This window comes from Drosophila mojavensis, unplaced genomic scaffold (genome assembly GCF_018153725.1).
Source record: "Drosophila mojavensis isolate 15081-1352.22 unplaced genomic scaffold, ASM1815372v1 contig_74, whole genome shotgun sequence".
NCBI lineage: Eukaryota > Metazoa > Arthropoda > Insecta > Diptera > Drosophilidae > Drosophila > Drosophila mojavensis.
This window is the reverse complement of record NW_025318899.1, coordinates 4863801-4889725: the sequence shown is the minus strand read 5'-3', so window position 1 is coordinate 4889725 and position 25925 is coordinate 4863801. Positions and strand designations below refer to the sequence as shown.

The 25925-nt window shown below is 39.3% G+C and overlaps 4 protein-coding genes across 6 annotated transcripts in view; 1 reads left to right on the top strand and 3 right to left on the bottom strand.

The window, feature by feature from the left end:
- Positions 1 to 13929, bottom strand: part of LOC6581456 — a 32525-nt gene extending 18596 nt beyond the window's left edge. For both annotated transcript variants that reach the window (XM_032730917.2, XM_032730918.2), the window contains exons 1-4: positions 13834 to 13929; positions 12084 to 12251; positions 8610 to 12008; positions 7551 to 8104 (exon numbers count right to left, since the gene is read on the bottom strand). In XM_032730917.2, coding sequence (XP_032586808.1) covers positions 7551 to 8104; positions 8610 to 12008; positions 12084 to 12215 — 4085 coding nt within the window. In that variant the 5' untranslated portion in view covers positions 12216 to 12251; positions 13834 to 13929. The remainder of the gene's footprint in view (positions 1 to 7550; positions 8105 to 8609; positions 12009 to 12083; positions 12252 to 13833) is intronic.
- Positions 13930 to 16202: 2273 nt separating this feature from the next.
- Positions 16203 to 17737, bottom strand: LOC6581454 (mitochondrial import inner membrane translocase subunit TIM50-B). The gene has a single exon (XM_002007147.4). It carries the CDS (start codon positions 17588 to 17590, stop codon positions 16355 to 16357), a length of 1236 nt encoding a protein of 411 aa, XP_002007183.1. The 5' UTR covers positions 17591 to 17737; the 3' UTR covers positions 16203 to 16354.
- Positions 17738 to 18061: 324 nt separating this feature from the next.
- LOC6581453 (ATP-dependent RNA helicase p62) lies at positions 18062 to 20473 on the top strand. Its single transcript, XM_002007146.4, has 5 exons — positions 18062 to 18303; positions 18370 to 18399; positions 18460 to 18543; positions 18599 to 19374; positions 19437 to 20473. Exons 1-5 carry the CDS (start codon positions 18252 to 18254, stop codon positions 20301 to 20303), a joined length of 1809 nt encoding a protein of 602 aa, XP_002007182.1. The 5' UTR covers positions 18062 to 18251; the 3' UTR covers positions 20304 to 20473.
- Positions 20474 to 20523: 50 nt separating this feature from the next.
- LOC6581452 lies at positions 20524 to 25426 on the bottom strand. Of its 2 annotated transcripts, none has more exons than XM_032731191.2 (5): positions 25299 to 25426; positions 22031 to 22554; positions 21198 to 21335; positions 20772 to 20975; positions 20524 to 20705 (listed from the first exon to the last, which is right to left on the bottom strand). In XM_032731191.2, the coding sequence occupies exons 2-5, from the start codon at positions 22542 to 22544 to the stop codon at positions 20677 to 20679; spliced, it is 885 nt and encodes a 294-aa protein (XP_032587082.1). In that variant the 5' UTR covers positions 22545 to 22554; positions 25299 to 25426; the 3' UTR covers positions 20524 to 20676. The 2 variants fall into 2 exon arrangements, with proteins under 2 accessions (XP_032587082.1, XP_032587081.1); XM_032731190.2 differs by having other exon boundaries at positions 22031 to 22551; positions 25299 to 25425.
- Positions 25427 to 25925: the final 499 nt, after the last annotated feature.

Genomic DNA, 25925 nt, shown 5'->3' with positions numbered 1-25925 from the left:
GACTAGAGACTAGAGACTAGAGACTAGAGACTAGAGACTAGAGACTAGAGACTAGAGACTAGAGACTAGAGACTAGAGACTAGAGACTAGAGACTAGAGACTAGAGACTAGAGACTAGAGACTAGAGACTAGAGACTAGAGACTAGAGACTAGAGACTAGAGACTAGAGACTAGAGACTAGAGACTAGAGACTAGAGACTAGAGACTAGAGACTAGAGACTAGAGACTAGAGACTAGAGACTAGAGACTAGAGACTAGAGACTAGAGACTAGAGACTAGAGACTAGAGACTAGAGACTAGAGACTAGAGACTAGAGACTAGAGACTAGAGACTAGAGACTAGAGACTAGAGACTAGAGACTAGAGACTAGAGACTAGAGACTAGAGACTAGAGACTAGAGACTAGAGACTAGAGACTAGAGACTAGAGACTAGAGACTAGAGACTAGAGACTAGAGACTAGAGACTAGAGACTAGAGACTAGAGACTAGAGACTAGAGACTAGAGACTAGAGACTAGAGACTAGAGACTAGAGACTTAAGAATATTGAGAATTGTAAGATATTCAAGAGAATGTTCCAATTCATTGTGGAATATTTTATAAAAATCGGTTAAGTAAATAAAATGTTTCGTCGATTCACAAAGCCAAGAGTCAATTAGATTAGCCCAAGCTTAAGCCTGCTCTCTATGCATTTTCACACTCATACATGCAAATGCGTGCACTCCGCTTCAATTCTATACATAGAATAGCAATTGTGATTGAATTGTCTTTGAGATGTCTGCTCTTGCTTGAGCTTTACATCTGTCGCAACTGGCGGAGGTGTTGAAGTGGCGCTGTGACACGAGGCGTTGCCTACAAAATAATTTACAAAGCCGTGAGGAGAGAACTCAGCTTCGAATTTTGCCACGTGGCAGAGGCAATTTTTATCAATTTCTATATTTATTTGTCTGTTGCTGGGCGACACACACACTTAGAGGTGAGAGGACACTTTACTTCTCACCTTTTATTTTAAGAGATACATTATATATAAAAACAAAATAAAAAAATTACAAAAACAAGTTCATCTTCCATTAAATACAAATTTGGAGCGCAGCCCATATGTGTCTTATGCTTATATGTTGTGCCAGTCAGCATTACGAATATATATGAGCATAACTGTACATACACATATACATATGTGTGCATGCCACATCTTTCGTAACTTTTAATGTGTGTGCGTCTGATGGATATGGATGGGCAGCACCAAACAACAATCAATTTCACCAGAACAACCAAAATACACATACAATTCGATCTATCATTTTCATGTGCCATGTTTCTCAGCATCTGCTAATATCTTCAGTCATGTGTTGAATGTCAACGAATTTTCTGTCTCTTCTTTGAGGGTATGTATTTGAAGGTAAAAATATGATTTAGATATAATAATGCATATGCATATTCAATTAATGTTAAAATTCAAGAGGAAAAGCAGTATGAGGTTTATTAATTAGTATTAAAAATAAAAATTATTATAATAGTAATTAGAATATATGATTAATATGAAAAATATTGCAAATAAAATATAATAAGGTTATACTTATAGGAGAAAGAAATAAATACAATTTTTAGGAATTCCTCTTACTGAATTCTACTTTTACTATTATACAGATATAGTATTAATATTTAATTCTTATTTAAAATAAATAATACTAAGGTAAATATTATGAGACCAGGATTGCAGCATTGTAAATGAAACAAATATATATAAAATATTATATTTTTCTTCTACCAAATTTCTAAGACAAAGATGTTATTCACAGCAATGCAGAGTTTTCTTTTTGTTATTCTACTTTTACTAAGACTTTAAATACCATCTATATATAAACATCATCAAAACACGCAAAGCATTGACAAATTGGCCTCCTATGGTCATTGCCCGCTGGGTTCAATGCAAAGTCACTGAGCAATTGGATAATTGTACAAAATAAATCAATTTGCAAGTGAATGACTAAGAAATTACCAATTGTTGCTTCCTTATGAGTACGTATATTATGTAGTTTACTTAAAGAGTTTTTTTATCTCTCTTAGCGAACTATATGAAAGTGAAATTTTGCACTTAATATACGGGAAATGCCATGGCGCACACACAGGAGAGACAAGTTTGACACCCTGTAAGTGGAGATAGTTGTCAGAAAGGGTATATCGAATGTTTGAGATGTTGATAAATGAGAGATCAATCAATGATAGAGGCCATCAAGATGTGAACAGTAATGGGAAAATGAATAAGAGTAGTCAATGACAATGTAAAGCCGTATGAATTCCTCTTCTCATACCTTAAATTCCCATTTATATATGTTTATATTAATGGGGTTTATATATAGTAGTTTGAGAGACTGTCAGGAATGTGGCAGCCACAAAGGCAATGCAACCTATAAAACTGGTTTCGCTTGTCAGCGCCTGGCGTGCATCGTGCATCGTGCATCGTGTGGAGCTGCTGCTATTGTATGTTGAGCATGGGTAAATCGATTGCACTTGCCATCGAATTTTTACTTGCACTTTCGAGCCGCTAATGCTAGACGTTTCTGCAAATGCAATGCAATTGCAAAACTGGCCTAACGATCCGTGGCGACTGCCAATCGTCGAAAGCCAATGACCAAGAGCAAATTATGTGGCGGTCATAGAAAACAAGTTTTACCGCTTCAATAAAAATGTTGCGCCAAAATTTACCGAAGCAATTCCGAGTCCGAGTCCGACACCGAGTCGACCAAAAGTTAGTCAATATCTCATCAAGGCTTTTAAGTGATGTATTCAATTTATAAATGTACATCTATAAATATATCTATATGTATATACTCTTATATATTTATTGATTTAGTCAATATTCTAAGCCAAAAATCAGTTGATTTCCGAGTTAGGTTTTCCCTCTTAACTGACAGCCTTTGGATTCAGCTGATATGCGTGGGCGTTTCAGCTGAAGCTCTACTCAATTTATGAACCCTTTCAAGGGAATATTTCTTCCCACTCAAGTCAAGGCCAGTCGAGTCAAGTGCGGCCATCATCATCGACATTTCATATTAACTAAATTGAGCGTTTGCCCAACGAAATTTACATAATCAACATAAAGTGATTTAAGCTTTGCTTGGCATCTATGAGACTAAAGCTTGAAATCTAATTTAGTTGCAAAGAGTTTCAGTAGAAAATGCTAAAATGGGGGCAGAGTACAATATGGTAAGTCTAGAATGAAGTCATCTATAGAGTATACGCCTATATCAATTGCCTAAGCATACGCAACATTCCTGGAAGACCTTTCCAAGCACAGCTAGAAACACTTAAGGAGAGTAAAATATAACATTAACATTACATTTCACACACATATAAATAATATTTATCATAATAAGTATAAGCCCAACATATAGTCTTCAATTTATCTTTTATCTTCCACAAAAGAAATTCGCTCAATGTCATAAAAGATAGTTGCTAATAAAGATTAATCAAAACAAGTAAGAAAGCTCTAGTCGAGACTACTCGACTACGAGATCCCCTGAACCCTTGGAGTAATAGCTATTTCAATAATTGTTCGCGTCTTTCAGCTTACACAAGAAACACGCACACACACACACACACACGCACGCACGCACTCACACACAGGCATACATACACACACATACATACACACATACACACACACACACATACACAAACAATTACATACATATACACACACACAAGCATAAACACGCATGGGCGGCAGTGAGCACTTACTATGAGAACTTAATTGCTTAATAACTTTTTTGTGGACGTACGATCTTCATGAAACTTTCAGATTATGATTATGACATGGATATGCATGTAATTGCCAAAGCACAAGTCTCTAGTATTTGAAATACGCTTTTTACAAATGTGAGGGTGAGGGGGTGAATTTAAGGGTGGGGGGTAAATTTTAACAAAAACCGAAATTGTATAAATTGCATATAGGCATACATTAAAATTTTGGAGACTCTAGCAATAAAGGTGTAGAAGATATAATTTTAAAACTGGTTTTCGATAAGGTTTTTTATCGATAAAAAAAGATCGGGATGAGTTATCGATTTTTAATGATAAACTTGATATGCGCGCTGTAATTACGAACATTTAAAAAAAAATTTGAAGTCTCTAACTCTTATATCTTCTGAAATCGACGCGTTCATACATACGGACAGACGGACAGACGGACGGACGGACAGACGGACAGACGGACAGACAGACGGACAGGGCCAAATCAACTCAGCTCGTCGCCCTGATCAGGAATATATATACTTTGTGGGGTCTGCCACGCCTCCTTCTGCCTGTTACATACATTTCAACAAAACCATTATACCCTGATTTCCCATTGAAAATGGGTTCAGGGTATAAAGATATAACAATCAAGACCAATGTAAGTCTCGCTCTTAAAGACTCTTAGGGAAATGGCCATATGACCTTTAATAGGGCACTCTGAGAAGGAATTCATACAGGACTTACTAACAGGTTATTGTGCATCAATTTGTTATATTAAATAGGAAAACAAAGTATGATGCGTATATATAAAGCATAAAGCACAGCCTTGAAGAGTATTGTCTACCTATAGCACAATTCTACTTAAAGTGCAAAATATATTCGCACAAGATTTTCGTTTTGGCAAAGAGCAACACAAAGGAAAAGTTCAATTTTCTTATTATATCAATATTAAAATTCAAGAAGAGAAAATATTAGTCTTGCAACTGAAAAATCCGATTCAAATTCCTCAAACATTTGATTGTCCTAGAACGAGTAGAATAATCGTGTGGATTTCTCAATAAATTCCAATCAATTTTAGCAATGAAAGAGGACAAGTGGTATCTTGCAAAGGGACAGCATTTATAAAATAATTCTTGTCGCAGCCATTTCACAATGAAAATTGTGATTTTACGAAAGGTAAATAAGCCAAAAACGAAAATTTTAAGCTCTGCCCCTGAGTTTTACACATCAGTTAGCTAATGGGCGCCACTAATTAATAAATATAATTTTTTAAAAATTTTTACATTCCATATTCCATCAATTTCATTTCATAAGCTAAGATGTTCAATATATTTAGCGGCAAATCGAATTAGTTAAATTATTTTTGCGTATACTTAATATTTTCTAGCACGGTTTCATTTGCGGATATTAAATTACGTATACTTATATATACTTATATATATATCCATATACGCATATGTATATGCATTTGCTCAATTTTGTTGCCCTTCAGCACGCGATTGGCAACCTGCTCACAGTGGATGCGACTCTTTGATTTGTGGTCGTGTTTACTTTGCTTTTGTATTGTATTCCTGCCCAAATGCAAATAGAATACATCGAATTCCATCACACACACACGCAACGCACACACAAAAGAAAAAACAACAACAAAATATATATTTCTGTTCGGCTTTGTGCGCAGGAAATATATATTTCCGCAAGTTATTGATTACGAAAAAAAAAAAATGATATTAGAAGCATGTTGCGAAAAGTATTTATAATGAAAATGAGAAAGGAGCTGAGCACTGTAGAGCAAATGAAATGAGGATGCTTAAAGGCTAACGGTACATGAATAGCAGTAAATCGATTTGGCTTTATTGCAAATTGAATTGAATTTGTGAAACGATGTGCAGTGAAATTTGTGGAAATTTGAAAATTATTATTATATTTTGCTCAAATTGCAATTCATATTCAATTTGGTTTGCAATTTTAGAAATATTGTTTTAATTATTTTTTTTTTTCCACTCGTTATTCTGATTCAATGTGTGTCGAAGCTTTAGGGATTTGTAAATAATTATATTTGATAAATAATATGTTTATATTTTGTACTTCTTTTATTCTACATGATTGGAAGCTTTTTTTTTAATTCGAATTTAACTTTTTCCACCCCAAACATTTCCTGTATTTAAAATCTTCATTTAGTCAAATAAATTATGATATAATGAATGAATAAATTATAAGAAAAAGTAAAATAAATGTATACTATATATATTTTAAATATTAATAAATTGTTCTCTATCAATGTGGACTACGATCTTTGATTTTAACATTTTAAATAGTATTTATTTTTATATAATTTGTCTTTTCATCCTAAAATTTTGTATACCTAAAATGTTTTGTTAGCCCAAAAAAAAACCTATATAAAACAGCTACAATTTCACATTATTCTCATCTTAAGTAATATAAAATTTAAACTTGCTAATTTTGATTTTCATTCCAGCTTCATGGCACTTCACTAATGAAAATATTTTCTGCTTATATGTATGCATGAATGTATGTATGTATGTATGTATGTAATTGCCCTCAAGGCTACACACTTCACTTCACTTCTTATAAGCTCACATAGCACTCTATCTAATTGGAATCCCCTAAGAATTCTGCTCATATTTCCCTATTATGCATAAATCACATCTCTAGCGGCAGTTTGTGTATGAATTAATTAGCTATAAATGACAACACGACCTGTCGCGGTTAACCAATTAATTACTAAAGCAGAGCACCAACTGCTATTCCAATTACAGTTACTCTGATTGCAACATTGGGCAATTCCAATCAGAGCTTGAAGTTGTAGTTGAATTCAGTTTGGAGTGAAATTACTGTTAAAGATCTACATTAGATATACATATATATTTTAGACTTTATGAATTTGTAATAGGGAACAGGTTACCTAAATAAAGCCCATTTAGTCCATTTAACCCTCGAGATAAACCATTAGGCACACAAATAATTTCGAGCTCCACAAATGCCAAGGTCAACCAAAGGCTCTAAGCTATTAATAAACCAGCTTAATAGGGAGTTAAGAGTGAAGCTTAAGCACTGCACTGTAATAGGGTTATTATATATAGGTAAAAACTATTGCAAGGTAAATAATATATGAGAGTTACGAGTAAAAGTCTTGAGACGTTAAGAGTTTTCACTTAAAAGTTCTTGTAGAGTTGATATATAGAAAATATTATTTTAAAAATTATAATAAATCACTCTGTAAATGGTATTAACTCTCGCTTTTGCTTGCTTTACTTAAATCTCTTCATATGCATATGTATGTATGTATGCATATGTATATGTATGCATATGCTTGTTCAGCACTTGCATTTATGCTAATTATTGATCAGATTTATTATGAAAACTTTTTGCACTCAACATTTGCTGCATAGGCAACATACACACACACACACACGCACACAGGCGCACAAAAAGAGTCACTCACACACACACACATACGCTCTGCAACTTTTCATGTTTGTAAATTGTAAAAGGTTTGCAGCATCTTTTATGATTTACCGTAAAGCACTCACTGATTATCGATTGTATGCACAGGTGCAACAAATTTTGATGACTAAAATCACTTTACACGCACAACAAGTGTTTCACTTATTCAATTAGTTAGTTTAAAACTTATCTATGCAGAAGGTAGTATGCTTAAGCGTGTGTTTGTGTGTGTGTGTGTATCTATATTGCCACAGATTAGCGGCAGTTTTAGTGAACGTGTGCCTCTGTGTGCCAGAATGTGCCTGTGTGGTTGTGTGTGTGAGTGAGTATTTCACGTTAACGCGCGTACCTGTTCGCAAGCGTAGCGCTATCCGTCTGTGCCGACTTGCAACTGAGCTCCGATATTGCGCCAATGATTGTTGAATCGCTGGCGTTGGCAACATTTGTTGCCAGCGCGCTGCTCGCTTGCCCCTCCGCATTGGTTGCGTCAACATTTCTGGTCGTTAGCTCAGTTATGCTCGCATTATTATTGTGTTTTGTTTTGCTCGCTGCTTCGATGTTTGTTTTGACTGTTGCTTCGCCATGCTGCCCACTCGCTGCCGTTGGTGCTGCTGGCTCGCTCTGGCAACATGTTGCGGCATCATTTTTGCTGCCAGCCTCGGCTGCTGCGTTGGCAACATGGTCATCGTATGTCGGCGGCTCCTGACTCGATACAGTCGATGCTGTGCTTGTATCCATTGTTGTGCTAGCTAATGCGTTTTCCTCGTTGGCCTTGGGCTTTTGTGCTTTTTGTTCGTTCTCTTCTTCTTGTTGTTGTTTATTCTTATCCACCTTCGGGGTCAGGCCAATTGCTGGTGTCAGCATCTCAGATTTATCAACCTCTGGCTGCATACCACACATATCCTGCAAATTGTTGAAAATTCAAGTGAATTAAGACAACATTTATAAGAAATATAGTGAAAAAATTGAAGTTGCTAAAAATTAAATAAATAATAAAAATTAAATAATAATAATTATATGTATGAATATAAATTTAATGTGTCTTTAAGTGTATTATGACTCTTATTAGGGAGTGAAAAGAGAGTATATAGTTTTTCGGTTCATTTATCTGTCTGTATATGCATTTAATATAAAATGTTAAACTTGGGGGCGTGGCAGCTATTATATTAAATCATTTGTGATTTCCTCTAGAGTTATATCTTGGTATGGTCATAGCGAAATTATTTATTTTATTTCAACTTCACTTAATATTCCCACTGTAAAGGGTATTATGCAGTCGTTCAAGCCCAACTTCCTTACTTCCTCACCTGCTTACGGCGTCAAATAAGAAGATTTCAATTTGTACTTAACCTACTTTCTTGGAAGTCCTAAGATTCCAAGTCTATTTTTATCAAAATTAAATCCTTACCTTATTTTGCAGATCCTGTGTATTTTCGGGCTCTGCCACGCCTACAGTCATCTCTGGCTGTGGCAATAAACTCGAATTTTCGCTGCGTGCATCGTAAAAGACATCATCGTCGTCCACTTCGGGTGCAGCTTTAGCTGCATCCACTGTCCCACTGCGCTTGACTCCTTCCTCAGCTGCCGTTGGCGACTCCGTTGCCACAGCTGCCTCGGTTTCCTTGACCGTGCCCAGACTACTCTTGGCAGAGGTATGATCCACGAGTGTTGGAGTTTCGCTAGCTTCGCTCTCCAAGGACCTGGACTTGGTGTCGTCACGGAGTCCTTCCATGTTGGCCTTCAGCTCCTGCAGATCCGAGTAGGTGGCCGGAGAGGGTGGCGGCGGAGCGGGTATGTCCTTGCGTCGGGAGCTAGGCGGCGGATTGCTGCCACTCGAGTGCGATTTGCCGCTATTGGTGCGATGATGCTTTTTGCCCGACGAGCCCGACGTTCCAATGGTTGCCTCACTGGCGGCTGCCGGAGCACTGCGATCTCGTCGCTCTCGTGGCTCCGTTTCCTTGTGCTTTGCCCGCTGCTTGCTGCTCTTGGGCTCCTCCTCGGAGATGCCCAGGCCTTGCCACTTGGGCACGGCGCCCGTGGAGGAGGCAACGAGTCGATCCAGCGACGGATACTCCCGCCTCTCCGTGGGCTGTGGCTTGCGAGTGCTGGGCGTGTGTGGCGCCTTCTCCACTGGCTGCTTCTTCGACTGATTCTGTAAGCTGGTCCTGGGCGCCGGCGTTGGCTTAGGAGCGCTGCTGCCACGCCCCTTGCTTAATGGTAATGTTGTTATGATTGGCCCCGCCTCCAGCGGCTCGGAGTGTGCTGTGTGCGTGGGACTCAGTCTGGAATTGTTGTTATTGTTGTTGTTGCTGTTGCTGCTGCTGTTGTTGTTGTTGTTGCTGCTGCTGTTTCTGTGTCCACGACGTGTGGACTCCAAGCTATTGTTGCGCTGCATCTCCGACTGATAGATGCTGCGCTTCACATCGTTCACATGCTTGAAGAAGTCCATGGCATATTTGTTCTGCTTGAGATCCAATTGCTGCGGCTGCTCCGGCACGGATGCCGTCTGCTTGTAGCCGCTGGGCTCAGCTGGTCCACTCGATGGCAAGGTGCCGGCTGCAGTTTTCCGCGGAATGCCGCTGCTGCCCCCGCGCGCCATCGAGCCATAGATGTCATCGAAGTCCGAGCTGAAGTAGCTCGAGGAGCAGTCGCAGTTGCGGCACTCGTAGCGACTGTTATCCGAGTTGCTGCAGCGCTCCGCCGGAGCTCGACTCGCCGACTCCAGCCCAGCGCTCATGACGCCATCGAAGCTGCAACGCCGACAGTCGTAGGCCACGCGACAGTTCTCCGTGCTGCCAAAGAGACGACGCTGATGCGCACCCGAGTTGGACGAGGAGAACAGGCCCGATCTGTGGGGATAGCGCGTGTAGCGCTGGGAATTGTCGCTGCTGCGCAGCGAGAACTCGCTCAGTATGGAGGCCTTCGAGTCGCTCTTGTACATCTGCGACTCGAACTGATCCACCAGAATCTGTGAGCCGCCAATGGGCCGGCTGGCAGCATACATCAGCGGATGCAGCGGCTGCCCGGCCACGCCCTCGATGGCATAGTAAATGTCACCTGTGGCCGGCGCGGCAAACACATTCGCCTCCAGACGCGCCATTGTGTTGTATTTGTGGTAGGGCAGTGAGTCGCTGGACGAGGAGGATTTCGTATTGATGCGATGCACAGAGTTGGCCACGCCCACACTCATACCACCGCCGCCACCGACGCCGCCACCTCCTCCACCATTCTGATAGCCCACAATGTAACCCTGCGGCGGCAGGTGGGCGCGTCGCGGTGTCACCTGCGCCAGCAGCAAACCTCCTCCCACGGCATAATGATTTGTTAACGGATGACTGGACAGATTGGGCTGATAAGACTTTTGATGTGGCTGATATTGATTGAAGCCATAAGCTGGTTGTTGCTGTTGCTGTTGCTGCTGATGATGATGATGTTGTTGGTGTTGTTGTTGTTGTTGCTTGTGATGTTGCTGCTGCTGCTGCTGCTGCTGTTCGGTTATTGTTGCTGTTGTTGCTGCGGCCGTTGTCGTCGAGGACTTCTGGAACTGCAATATCGGATTGTATTCACCCGTAATGGCCACCGGCGTTGTTTCGATTTTATATACGCCCGGATTATTTGGATTGTACGACTGAAATTCCAGTATGTGCGCAGCGGGCAGTGCTCGAGCTGACGCCGCCGACGCCTGCTTCTCGTTGGCCGCCTCCTGCTGCGAGGGCTCCGCCTGAATCAGGCAATATTTGCAATTCTCATCGCTGCACTGCTGCATGCACAGCTCGCAGTCGGCATAGACGCCAGCATCCGGCAAGCTCTGCTGATGCTGATGCAGATGCTGACTCTGACTCTTGCTCTGGCTCAGGCTGTGGCTTTGACTCTGACTCTGGCTCTGGCTCTGGCTCTGCATTTCATCATCGGATTGGACAGTTGGAGCTGCTTTAGCGGCGCTGCCTTTGTGCTTTGGCGTTTCCTTGAAGAAGATCTCTTCGTAAATGTTCTCCTCGCTGCGCGTGTGCAGCTTGCTCTTGCCGCTGCTGCTGCCACTAGGCGCATCGGGCGCACTGCGCTGCTTGTCCAGCTTCTTGGAGCTCTTGAGGCCCTCCTTGAGCAGATAGTAATTAAAGCTTTTGATGCCAATTTCGCCGCGCAGCAGACGACGCCCAATGGGCACCTTGACCGTCGCTTCGGAGTTCTGCGCGGAGCTGCGCACCGAATAGATCTCATCCTGGTCGCTCGCGCCGCGTCCCAGTTTCGCTTCTGCCTCCAGATATTGCTTGCGGCTGTGCTGCTGCTCCTTGCGCGCTCGCGTCTCGTTCGCCTTCGCCGTGAGCTGCTGCAGATGCAGCTGCGCGCCCTTCCGACTGTTGTCCAGGCTGAGGTTCCGCTTCTGCTTCGAGACGCGCTTTTGGCTGGCGGCCTTCTTATCGTTCTTATCGGCCAGGCTGCGCTCCAGGCTGAGCACACGGCGCGGCAGGCTGCCCTCCTTGAAGGCCCTGCTCGCTGCCTGCTCGTTGTCCGAGCTGCTCGAGTCGAACTCGTACTCCAAGCCGACGTTGCCGCTGCTGCTGTTGCCGGCCTTGAGCGGCGCATTCATCGCATACTTTAGAAAGTCCTTGGTCAACTGGCTGCGTTTGCCCAGCGAGCTGCTGCTGGCCACCTGCTGCGCTGCAGCCTCCGCGCAGAGTTTGTAGTCGCCCGAGGACTTGCCCGAAATGCTGCTGCGGCGCAGCGGATTGGCCAAGTGGCTGATGTCCTCGGTGTAGGCCGGATCATCGTAGATGCGATCACGCACAGCCGCCGAGCGATCCTTTGACTGGGCAGTTGAAGAGATATAAATTAGTGAGAAATGATTGCTTATACAGGTAGCCAAGGAGTTGTCAATTCCTACCTTGATTTTGATTTTCTTGCGACTGCGATGCGGCGTGGTTACATCCGTTAGCTTGAGTATCTTTGGTCTAATTGGGCGTTTCGTTAACTTGGCCCGATCGTTCACCATGTCCAGAAAGGCTTCCGTTGCCATTGTTGTTAATGAATTTATAAATTGCTTCTATGGACACTGGCGTAGGTTATAGAGAAGTAGAAACATAGAGACTATTTTGAATAGGTATATTTCAGAAGCTATTAAAGTTCTGGAAATTATAATAATTTTTTATTTATTTTATTTTTAAAAATTAAAGATGAGTTACCATTTAATAAAAATATATTACTATATTTTATTTTTATCTTTTTTATATTTTTTAATTAAAAATATATTACTATTTTTTATTTTTATCTTTTTTATATTTTTATTATATATTTTATTTTTGTTAAATTTTCTTATATTTTTAATTATTTTAATTTTAATTTTTAATGCAATTTACAATTTAAATAATACATATATTTTTAATTTTAATTTTTATTTAATTACAAATATATTATTATTTATATTACATATTTAAAATTTTTATTATTTTTTTTTTTTTTAATTAAATAAATATTATTTTTTATATGATTCCCATTTTTTTTCTTTCTATTTTCTAATTCTTTTTATATTTTATTTTTATTAAATTATGTTATATTTTTATTTATTTTTATTTGTATTTTTAATGAATAAAAATGTAAATAATACATATATTTTTATTTTTATTTCTCAACTATAAATTATCTTTTGGCTTCTTCTTAAGCAGTTAGCAATAAACAAACAATAAATTAAAGTAGCTCCAACTGAATTGTTAATTTTTCAATTTATATATTTACACTTGACTTTTAAATAAAATTAAAAATAATGCATTATCGTAAATTGTATATATTTCATTGCAATTTCTTCAATAATTTCATTTACAATTTCAAATTCTAGAATAGTTATATGCACTGTATAGTTTATTTGTGTATACATTTGCAGTTTATTTTGATTTTATTATAACTAATAAATAACTGTTATATGGCTGCTCATTCATCTTGGCTTTTTTATGATATTTGCTTTACTTTTGTGCGTTTGCTCTGCGCGCACATTGCGCCTGGTTAAGCGAATATGCTTAGGGTGTGGCTGTAGTAAAACTTATCACGCGTATTTGACAATTTGTGGGCACTTGAATGAGTTTGGGATTATCATAATATAAGCAACACTATAAAACTTTAAATTTGTCTGCATTTGACTTGAATGCAATTTGTTTGCCAGCAAAAGCTGAAGAATTTTAAAGCTTTCGTAGTTTTTTTTTTTTCAGCACAAAAACATATGTGTGTATATATGTATGTACACATGTATGTATATTTATGTATATTAAATTATTTGTTTATTTCAAGTGCTTAGAGTACAATTTTAGGCAGCCTATTTTTTGGCTTATTGAGCGCAGTTCAAGAAAATTGTGATTTTGGATTTTTAGTTCACTTCGAGAGCGAGCAAAAACAACTTGTCACCATATTGTGCACTATTGATTAGAAATCATTGAAGAGCGAGCATAATTTGATTATAAATTTTCACGAGAAGCCAAGCGAAATGCAGAGTAGTGTCGAGAAAACTTAAAAAACAATCAAATGGATTAATTAAAGCACAAACTTCAACTTGGGCTAATCAAATTTGATGTACTTATTTACTATATATTCTGCTATTTTTTTTGTGAAACACTCACAGACACACACACACACGCACACACACTCACACTCGTTTACTATGTAACATGTACACTCAGCAGCGCCTAATGGCATTCATCTTCGAGTTGCGAACCGAAAGGCTACGAACGCAGCGTACGTTCCATGCAAACTGAATAACATTTACTTTGCGGCAATGCCAAAAGCTTTTTGCAAAAAAAAAACACTAATAGACACATATGTATATGTGTGTGTCTGTGTATATGTGTAAACGGAAGAGCCAGCAATTTGAAAACACACTTTTCAGCACCTATTCAGACAAGCTGATGAAAAAGCTCCGAAATGTCAGTTTGGTGCAGCAAATGTGCCAGATTCGCCAAAAGTCGCCAATTTCCTTGATGCTGGCACATAGTGAAAGTGAGCAGAGCAAGTCAACTCTCTCTCTCTCGCTCTCTCCCTCTTGCTCTCTCTGCTTGCTCAGGCAGAGTGGCGCAGGCGCTAGAATTGTTAAATCTAGTTGTTGTTGCTGTCATTTGCATTGTGTTGTGGCATGCAGCAAACAGCATCCCTTGACTGGGACTAACTATAATAATAAACTAGGAACTAAACTGACTCGAAATCTATCTAAAGATTATAGTCAAGCTAAGTCTTGCTGTCCGCACGTACCTTCACTAGCGCATCAGGTCGTAACCCTATTAGCCACAGCATCTCATTAGCCAAAACATTGAAATGGCTCTTATAGTGAATGTTGCCGAAGGACTCGGCCGACTACTTTCTCCTACTCGACTATGTGGCGCATGCCAATTGACAGATGTTGTGGAATATTGTGAATTGTTGATTGTTGAAATTGTCGTCGGTTTGTTTTAGCACGTGTTTCACTCACTACGCATACACACACACACACACACACGGCATACGCTGCACAATTGTAGCCGGCAACATGTTGCTGAGTTTGCGTGGGCGAAGCGTGAGACCCACGTGTGCGTGCTGCATGTGTGTGTGTGTGAGTAGAGTTGTTATTCCTTTTGCATATTATACACATACATATTTATTTATTTATATATATTTCATTTAAACATCTTGATACTTTACTTAACAAAAGGGCAGAGAAATCATATTTGCAACCTTGGCTGATTTCACATTATCCTTGAGGCCAACTTTGAGGTTTCTTACTCGTTCGCAACGTAAAAAGAGTATATAGGGCTGATGTTAAACTGAAACTTGCTTATTGTCCTTTTGTTTATCGCTGTTAAAGCTAAAGAGTTAAAATTTGAAAAGCATGATCCGTAAAGGCCTTTCAATAAAATGTTATTGTTTATGTTAATGTTAATATTAAACATGTCAAATGGCGAATCACAATATGTTTTATCTTTGGACTATAGTTGCTCGGATATATACATAGATACGTCATTATATAGAGCTGGCAAATCGGTTTCAACGAAGCCTTCATTCAAAATTTAAAAAGTTTATATTTGCTTATTTGTAATGTAAGCGAGTATTATGCAGTCAGTTAAGCTGCACTGCAACATTTTCACTTGTTATTCCTTGTATTGGCATAATGCTGAATGGGCAAACTTTTTTAATTAAAAACTTTAAGTATTTCTGTGTTTTTGATACACATTTATTCTTATTATGGAAGGTTGACCAATATGAAATCAGCAAAAGCAAGACCTGTATGGCAGCAAGTTATATATATCATATAATGAATCATGAGAACATCATATACATACATACCTAATATACATCATATGTATGCATCACCGACATACATCATATATACATTAGAAATCAAATATATACACAATTCTCATATATGTTCATCATATCTGTATTAACAATTGATCATATCTACTTCCTGAAAACCTCACACATACATCATATATTTCTACATGATTTCTATACATTATATGAACATACATCATATAACTCATAATCTATCATCATACGTATCATATCCCGCAAACATCATACATACATCATTCAAGCTCTCTCACTGAGTTTTGTGTCACTTTTACCTCAAATATGTTACATTACGAATGATGTTTGAATGCATCAAGAACTCGATGAATGGATGATTACAGAACAAGTTCAGATGGAACCCCTTTACTTTCTTGTAATGCTAACAATTTGGCTGCCACTCATCCTGTACACCCTGAAACGTCAATTCGATAGCCTGAAGCGACGACGCCAAATGCTCAACATTAAGAAACTGCAATTGGAGGTCAGGCGGAATCTGAAGCGGGAGCAACTGACGTTCGATGTGGCGCGAAGTATTTTGCATGCCAGCATGCTGGAGAGTGGGGCCAGCCGGGTGAGGCAGATAGAGCAGCTGGCGGATCTGCAGAGTCTACATCAGGAGATCAACGGGCAGCTGGCGGAGCTGGATGTTGCGCTAAATTCTTATCGGATTTCCGAATAAATTCAATCAAGTCAGCAAAAGTCACAGAAAATTAATAGTTCTTCGATTTAAGAGTAAATAAATATGATACACATTATTTTGAGAATAATTTGTTAAACCACAACAATGCAAGGGAGAACGTAAATGTCTAAACCTAAAAGGCTGCTACGATGTACGAGATGTACGATGTACCTTTAGGGCTTCATGAAGCCGCGCGACCAGTTCTTGACCATCGGCTTTGGCTTACTCAACTTCTCGAACTCATCCGCCTGCATCTGTTCGGACAGCTTCCGCTGGTTCTCACGAAATTGGACAATGGGCTCCTCAAACTGATTATAATATTGAAGCACCTCACGTACATCGTCCACGTCGCTGCTTCCGAGTACGCTCAGGAAAGAGATTAGATCAAACAAAGTGGTGTCATCGTCGTTGCCGGACCAACGGGGTATCGAGAATGTATTGGCCGGATGCATTTTGGTCGAGTTTTTGTCCCAATCGACGACAACCACACGCTTCAGATCACGGTTTAGATTGTCAAGATTCTTCACATGGTGACCCCCCACAAAGTGGGTCGAATCGCGGACAAGCCGGTACATGATATATCCGCTGGGATCGAGAGCGTCGAGCAGTGGAAAAACAGTCATTCCCTGTTCGGCCGTATAGACAACGATCTCGAAATACTTGGAGCACTCTCTCAAGAAAACATCGACGCCTGGACGTTTTTTAAAACGCCATCCCGTTTGATAGGTCCAATCAGGATGGATCAGCAAGTCCTTGACCTCAAGTACCAAAGTGTAGGGTGGCTGAATATACGGCGCCTGCAGTGGATCAGGCAATAATTTTTGACTTGAGGGCTCCTGGATGAACCTCTGAAAATGATTCAACGACTTAAAAGTACGCGCCATGTATTGCTGAATCAATGGCAATGAACTGAACTCATCCGCCAATTCGTTTCCTTGTTCATCAAGCGACGGCTTGCCAAAGAAGTAAATTGCCCAAAACGAAAATATCACACCTCCTATACCAAAGACCCCAAACCCTATTTTCATACGCTTCCAGGCTCGCTCCATTTCTCTAAGCTCTTCCTCTTCCTCACGCTTACGTCTGTCCCGGCTGGCCTCATCATCCAGCTCCATGGATGTCTGAGGAAACAATTTCGATAATATCTGCGTCGATGTTTTCTCGCAGGTGGAGTAGCGCCGATGGATCAAATGCACCAGATGTGGTGGCTCCAACTCATTGGAGTGGAGATTACAACGTGAGCAGACCATTCGCTTCTCTGTGCACCCAATTGCTGCCTGCGTGTGCAGCATGACGCTGTTAATCATCGTCTGCCATAGGCCGGAAGTTAACGCCCGTGAGGTATTCACGAGTTTGCGACTGAAGCGTGTGCCTCCGTACAGCATCCGCCCTAGTGCGATTGGAGTCATTTGCAAATTGCAACGTTTGTCTGCAGATTCAAATAAATGAATTATTTAGATTTTCCAATTTACGAAATGGCCACTGAAAAATTTGACATTTTTGTTTAAATCAGCCGAGGGATTTTTCTGTAATTTGTTGATTTTCAAATGGACACTAATCGATGACAAAAAAAAGTACGCATACTGCTACAAAACTTGTAAGTATCAAAATATATACTTTTTTCAAATTGCGCGGGCTACAAGTTGCCAAAACAAACGCCGGTGCTGCCAGCTCTTTGCTTTCTTTTGCTAAGCCCTACCAGATCGTCAAATTATCATAACACTGGCAGCTGATAGTATCGTAAATAGGAGAAGGACAAACAATAAGAAACATTATAAGCGCTACCAGATCGTCAAATTATGATGACAGTGATAGCTGAAAATATCGAATAAGAAGAAGAAAGCTTATAAAAAACAATACAACAAAGGACATGTAATTTTGCAAAATTATAATAAAATAGCACAAATACATATTTTTTAAGTATAAGTATTTGTCTTATGATATATTTATATAAAGTAGTTAAAGTTAAACAACTCAAAGCGACGAAACACAACAAAAGTAGAAGAGGCCCAAGATTTATAATTGGGTTTCTCTTTACCGGTTTCGTATTGAAAATAAAATAAGCTACATATGGCGCCACCTCGGCACAGCGGTTTTGGAGGAAGTGGCGGCGGTGGAGGAGGTATGTGTAATATCTCAATAATAAATAAAAAACAAAAACCTAAAATATGTTAAACAAATATTACAGGACGATCTGGTTTTGGTGGTCATGGAGGCGGTATGTGTTAAAGATATAAAAGCTTAATAAATTTAAATTACTTAAAATATATTATTCCAGTACGTTCTGGCCGAGTTGATAACCGTTCACGTCGCAGTGGCGGCATGAATCGTGGTGCTGGTTCTGGAAATGATGATTTCGGAGGTAAGAGATTTGATTTATCTTTATATATTTCACATAATAAACTTTTTTGGCCTAGGCCTGAACATTGTCAACTGGTCTGAGATGCGTCTGCAGCCGTTTCAGAAGAACTTTTACCAGGAGCATCCCAAGACTCGTAATCGTTCGCCAGAGGAAGTGGCTGCCTATCGCAGCCAACATCAGATCACAGTGCGTGGCATGGCGCCCAATCCCATTCGAAGCTTTGACGAAACATGCTTTCCAGACTATTGCATGAATGAGATACGACGTCAGCGGTACATAGAGCCCACACCGATTCAAGCCCAAGCATGGCCAATTGTTTTGTCGGGCAACAACCTGGTTGGCATAGCCAAAACCGGATCAGGCAAAACTCTCGCCTTTATACTGCCCGCCATAGTGCACATCAATGGCCAGCCGACCTTGAAGCGTGGCGATGGCCCCATTGCACTCGTAGTAGCCCCCACCCGTGAGCTTGCCCAGCAAATTCAGACGGTGGCCAATGATTTTGGGTCCAGCTCGTATGTGCGGAATACATGCATCTTTGGCGGAGCACCACGTTCCAAGCAAGCGAGTGACTTGCAGAACGGGGTTGAAATTGTGATTGCCACGCCCGGTCGTCTGCTGGACTTTCTACAGAGCGGCACAACAAATCTGCGTCGATGTACATATCTCGTATTGGACGAGGCTGATCGCATGTTGGATATGGGCTTTGAGCCGCAGATACGCAAAATACTCAGCCAAATTCGACCAGATCGTCAAATACTAATGTGGAGCGCAACGTGGCCAAAGGAAGTACGTCAATTAGCCGAGGACTTTCTCGGCAACTATATACAGGTAAGTGAAAATTAGTTTTAGATAATAATACTATGTAATAACTCAACTCAAATCTAAAACAGATTAATATTGGATCACTGGAGCTGTCAGCCAATCACAATATACGACAATACGTGGATGTTTGTGCGGAGCACGAGAAAGGATCCAAGTTAAAGGATCTGCTGTCACACATTTACGATCAGTCTGGGATGCCCGGAAAAATTATCATATTTGTCGCCACCAAGAAAAAGGTGGATGAGCTGGCTCGTTTCATCAACGCCTTCGGTGTTGGCGTCGGCTCCATACATGGCGACAAGTCCCAAATGGATCGGGATAATGTGTTGAATGACTTTCGCAGCGGTCGTGCCAACATCTTGGTGGCAACCGATGTGGCGGCCCGCGGCCTAGACGTGGATGGCATTAAGTATGTCATTAACTTTGATTTTCCCCAATCATCGGAGGACTATATACATCGGATCGGTCGCACCGGGCGCAAGCACTCAACGGGAACTTCGTATGCATTCTTTACACGAAAAAATGCCAAGTGTGCTCGCGCCCTGATTGAGATTCTGCGTGAGGCCAATCAGAATATAAATCCCGAGTTGGAGCACATAGCGCGCGATTCGGGTGGTGGCAGTGGGCGGAATCGCGGCAATCGTGGATCTACCAGAAATTACAACGGTGGCGGTGGCGGTGGCAATCAGTCTTCCGGCGGATTCAATGCCACGAATGGTGGCAACGGATCATCCGGAAGATCCAACAATTTCAGCAACTTCCGTGGCAGCTACAATGCCTTTAGCGAGGGCGGCAATCACTTTGGCTCGACGAGCAATGCCGGAAACAATTTCAATGCCAACCAGGGCCAAGGCCAAAGGAACTTTGGCTCCAACTCCGGCTCCGGCTCTGGCTTTTCGTACGGCAACAGATTCTCAAATTCGGCGCGCCATTAAAGTGAAATTGTTGAGCTTATCGCTAAGTTAGTATCAAATGTTTTCAGCTTCCATTCGTCTCACCTCATCTCTCGTCGCCCCATTCGTATTTAATGCCACTAAATATAATGACGTGAAGATTTTAATCCTCAAAAATGAAAAATGATATACAAATAAAATGAATGAACGGATTTTGTTGACAAGTGTCCCAAGGGCAGCGAAGCAAATAATTTAAAAACAGTTTACAAGAATACATATATTAATTACTACATGGGCGCATCGTTATTATAAATCAACAAAATTGATATCTTAATGCTATTCGTGTTTTGTGTGTTGTTTGTGGATGTTGCTCTAAAACCTATGTTGATTATTTAGTTCTCTCTGCCCCAACGTCTCAAGCCTGAGGCGGTGTATGACGTGTACCTGGAATTCCGATTAAGTTTAGACTTAGTTATTGGCTCAATTTTGTTGTTGGCCAAGCATACTTACCCTTTTCCTTGTGCTTACGCACTTTGCTTGAGCGAGCACCGTTAGCCGTATTTTTAGCTGCAGTACCTGAATCGCACTTCTTGGATATTGTGCGCACCTGATTGCAGCTCTGATGACTGCCATCCTCGGATACCTTGACTTTATCCTCCCGTGTCATTTGGCCAGCTTTGCACTCCGACCAGGCGCCCTTCTCATAACGGCAAGCTAAGGTAAAGGAAATTGAGACAGGTGAGTATGATTGTAATTCATGTGTGTTTGGCTATTCAATTGAATATGAATTCTAGAAATTTATATGGCAATATAAACGAGGTGTGTTTTTAGGTTTAGCTAGGGATTTCCTTAGATGAGGGAAGTATACATATTTATTCAAATAACTTTTCAAATACTTTTTGAACACACCTCGCTCATAGCTTCATTTGCACTCACCTTTCTTGCACTTCTTCTGTACGGTGCGCGTGGGCAGACAGCTGGACTCGCCCTTTCTCAAAGTCATCGTACGCGTGCGCATATTGGTCTTGGCATCACAGTCCGTCCATGAGCCTGAGACATAACGACAGCTTTGTCCTAATTGAGAGAAAAAAATATATATATATAAAATTGAGCAATATATAATATTTATTTTAAATGTTGCAAATGTGATTATTATCACATTATATTATTATATCAATATAATAAGCATTTCACTAGAATCAAATGTATAATTATTAATTCCATAAATATAAATATATTTTTAATAAGGTAATCTATTTCCAGTGAATAAATAAAAATGTATGTATAAAATAATAAATAATTAAAAGAATTTCTGATTAGAAAGTGAGACCCAATAGGAGTAATAAATACTATTGGCGTTAACTATACTACGGCAGTTATTTGATCTATGTTATTGAAATATGTTGTAAGACTTGCTATTAGATCATGGTTTATTTGAGGTCTATCAAATATATGTAACAAGTTTTTTTGAAGAAACTATTCAGAAAATTTCACTTCAATGGTTAGCATGCAACTTTTTTGCAAATCATGAAGTAGGAATCTCATATTATTCAAATCCGTTCCTAACTGGTGTTATCTTCTAAAAATTGGCTGTTAGATAAAATTAGAAAAAGGCAAATATCTTAAATCATGATGGATCTCTGGCAATTTCTATTGTTATTGCTCTCAATTGGTCAACCTGCATCAATGGAATTTTTAAATAAGAAGCATTTTTACTATAGCTCCTATCTATGATAAATGGTTACAGAATCTTTCAACTTTGCACTTACCATTGCCTTTCTCTGATGCCTTTGCCTTCGCTCCCGATCTCTTGCTCGCACGATGCTTATGCTGATGCTGCTGCTGCTGCTGCTGATGATGATCCTCGCCTTGCGGCTTTATCATGTGTCGCTGCAGCTGCAGCTGCTCCTTGCCAGCCGATGCTGATGATTTCTTGGAGCCCGGCTTGCGAGCACCAACCGCATCAGCGCGTTGCATTTGATTATTCGACTTGTTGGATTTCCTGTTGTTCTTCACGCGTTTATTTCCACCCGTTGTGGGAGTCGTTGGAGCTGGTATCAACTTATCCGGCTCGGCTTCACGCGCTGCACGCACCATCACATTTCCGGAGTAGCTTTTGAGGACCAAGCTGGCACCATTGGCCAGCTCCGTCAATGCTGCAGCGTGGTTCTTGCCACCACCACCATGATGGCCATGGCCGTGACTCAATGATGTCTGCAGCGCCAATGCGGCCAACAGGCAGGGGACCAATGCCCTCAGAGTTATGCGAGTTGAAATCGACATTTCAGACCTGCTGGAAATATGATATGATGTTAGATATAAAGCTAATGAGCATGATGATGATGATGCTCATAATGATTTCTGTGAGCTCCAGGCATTTTCAATTTTCATGGAACCCGGATAGCCTGAAAGCCCATAAATTGCGCGAGATTTTCTAAACATAATATTCATTAGCTAAATAAAATCTGTTTATAAAAATATGGAAATAATAACATTTATATTTTATATATCATTGCACCAGAAATAAGCCAAAGGAAATCATGTTTGCTGCACATGTTCAACAGATGTGATCAACGGAGCTGCCATTATAGGAATGTTTTTATATGGATGCTGCTCTGAGCAGCTGCAGATGGAGACCGAAAAAATAATCTGAATTTCAGAGGAACAATTTCAGTTGTTCATATTTGAGTTGTTCAAATGAAAATGATACTTGAAACTTGACTAAGTTGGGCTTGTTTACTTAAAGCTATACCCTCTGTGCAATATATATATCTTTCGCTCTGCATCCATCTCTCTCTCACTCTCTCTCTCTCACCCTCTCTCTCTCTTTCCATTGAAAGTTGTTTTCGGGTTAGGCCAAAGTTTTCAACTTTGTTGACTAGTTGCAAGTGCAAATTGTAAAAATGTTTTGTGGCCAGCTCTAGACTCTGGCACTTGTTCTGTTCGTGTTCTGTTCTGTTCGTTCGTTCGTTGTTTGTTTGCTTTAAGTTGTTGCTTTTGTTGCATTTGGAGAGCACTTAATTTATGCTTTTGTTGAAGCTTCAATGTTTTGGCTAGAGCCATGTCAAATGTTTTTTAGCTGAAATTTAGTTTATTAACTTTTTTGTTAACAGCAAAAGAAGAAGAAGAACCAGCAGCTTTGCTGGTTACATAAAAGTGAGTTCAGTTGGGTACGTTGTTTAAGCTAAATGTTTACAAAGTTTTTCACGTAAAATATATAAAGAGATGTAGAAAAAAAAATTACTAATTAGCAAACATGAAATATAACAGAATTTGTAATAAACAAATAAATACAGTATTGCATATAAACTTAAAAGCTTTTTTGAGAAAATTTATATTTCATCTTTTTTTAATATTATTTTATTCAATTCAAATGTTAAGAATTTATTATTTTTGTATTTATTTTATATTTTTAATTAAAAATATGTATATTTTATTAAAGAAATTTGTTCGTTACCTTGAGCGAAAATTTGACGTTAATTATTTTTGTATTATATTTAAAAGTTTTCAATTTCATTTCATATTTTTTAATGCTTTTTTAATTGATTCAGCATATTTTTGTATTTCTCTTCCAAATTATGCTTTTAATCAGTTTTATATTTTATTAATTTAATCAGTTTTATATTTTATTTTTCTTCTCTTCACATTCGTCTTTCTGTTTTATTATTTAAAAATTTGTTTATTTTTTTCAAATAAATATTCGTTTACCTTTAGTAAATAGTTAAGTTTACTCATTCTTTGTCCAATTCTAAAACATGACAAATGCAAAAATATTTTATACAAATTGTTTACACACAATTAGCTTAAAACAATTTAGAGTGCTTTGGTCGTAAGTGCCCCACTAGGAGATGCTTGTACCTTGAACCCTGCTCGAGCTGCCTTTACAAAATTCAAGCTTCTATCTTGCACACACACACCTACACACACACACATATGTGGATGGCATGATTCGAACTTTGTTTTGTTTGTTTTGCAGCTCTATTGTTAACTGGGCTGGCTGTTTTCTTTGAAACTTTTTAGGACTATTGAAAAATTCACAAAGCATGAAAAGCACAACTGTCTTTTGCCAATATCCTGATATATACATACTTCTATATATGTATGTGTATCAATGGCCTTCCTCTGCCTCTTTTGTCTAGATTCCAACCCATTCATGTCTCCAATTGGCCTTCCTATTGTTGCTTAGCCTTAATGTTTTCCTCTCCCTTGTCATTTTACCTGGCCTAAGGCAGTTGCTATCGCTATCCGTATTGGATTACATGCAAGCCAGAGAAATCTCTATGCATCGATAACTTTTTCTGTTGGGAGACCAAGAACTTTCTAAGACCACAACACGTGAAGAAGGCCATGAGCACTGCGTTTGTTTGTATAACCAGATGAAAGTCTATTTTCTCTTAAATAGGCCAGCGATGATCGTGCTTGCATTTGTTGCAGTCGGTAGAACTTATGTATGTTTACTTTATGAACAGTGGGCGGGGTTATAGAACAGGTTGATCCATAGTCTCAGAATGGATTTGTAGTGTTTTAGTTTGTAAAAATATGGCATATACTCTTTATATAATTTATATAGGTCAAAAATTTTACATTCCAAGTCTTATCAAAAAATTTGTATAACAAATACATTTGAAATCCTCATATTCGTCATCTAAATACTTTAATAGCATATTGATGTAGTATTTATTTTCAAATTCCAAGTGCTTCCAGCATAAATAACAAGAAGCCAATATAGTCGGCTCACTTTGCGATCGAGCATTAACTCAATTTTGAGTCCAACATATTTCAGCTCAGATCTAGCTTACTTTAAATCTTCTGCGATTGAATTCCTTTCAAATATTTTCTTCCAGTTTGCTTTCCAGTTGGTCAAATTTGTTTTTCATTTATTTTACTCAAGAATTTCTTGTTTTTTTTTTTTTTTTTTTTTTTTTTTTTTTTTTGGCGCGGGCACCTTCAACAACAACACACAAAAACGACTCCAGAGAGAATGCGAAAGAGAGCGAGAGAGAGAGGTAGATAAACACTCAAAAGGTTCACTGTTACCTGAAGTTGATGCACTCTGTTAATGTTTTGATTTTGTAAAGCTTTAAAACTCAATTAACAATACTATAAAAATAATTATTAGTTTTATTTCAAGACGCGTTGCCGCTGCCGCTGCCACTGCCGATCGACGTTGTCCAGAGCTGAGCGAGAACTGAGTGAAGCTGGCGGCGACGCGACGCGACGCTGCAACAAGCAACACTTGAAATACGAGAGGCAACAAAATAACTCAGCTTGCCACAACCACACACACACGCAATACACTGAGCGAAATAGTGAGTGAGATGAAGGCGAGATTGAGTGTATACATATGTATGTACATATAGGATTATCTGTAATGATGAACTATTTTATATCTATCTATATTGGTTTACATATTTATATATAAATATGTGTGCATGTATATAAATATATATTTTTCTTATCTGTAATATTTGTTATTGTAGTGCAATGTCCCAACAAGTGTCGCCAAGTAGCAGCAGCAGCAGCCTCTATTCATCCATATGATTGATGGAAAGTAAATGCATATTATTATTGATAAGACCAAAAGAGAATATGTATTTATACATACATACATTAAATTTATATAAATAAAAACCGCTTTAATTGCGCTGCGCTTATATAAAATCT

Excerpts from the sequence above, each read along its gene's own strand:
- LOC6581454 (XM_002007147.4), bottom strand. The coding sequence starts at position 17,590 with ATGACTCCAATCGCACTAGGGCGGATGCTGTACGGAGGCACACGCTTC.
- LOC6581453 (XM_002007146.4), top strand. The coding sequence starts at position 18,252 with ATGGCGCCACCTCGGCACAGCGGTTTTGGAGGAAGTGGCGGCGGTGGA. Across the intron at positions 18,304-18,369 it reads AAGTGGCGGCGGTGGAGGAG|GACGATCTGGTTTTGGTGGT; the intron begins GTATGTGTAATA and ends CAAATATTACAG. Across the intron at positions 18,544-18,598 it reads TGGAAATGATGATTTCGGAG|GCCTGAACATTGTCAACTGG; the intron begins GTAAGAGATTTG and ends TTTTTGGCCTAG.
- LOC6581452 (XM_032731191.2), bottom strand. The coding sequence starts at position 22,544 with ATGTCGATTTCAACTCGCATAACTCTGAGGGCATTGGTCCCCTGCCTG. Across the intron at positions 21,336-22,030 it reads GGCATCAGAGAAAGGCAATG|GACAAAGCTGTCGTTATGTC; the intron begins GTAAGTGCAAAG and ends TCTCTCAATTAG. Across the intron at positions 20,706-20,771 it reads GCGTAAGCACAAGGAAAAGG|GTACACGTCATACACCGCCT; the intron begins GTAAGTATGCTT and ends TCGGAATTCCAG.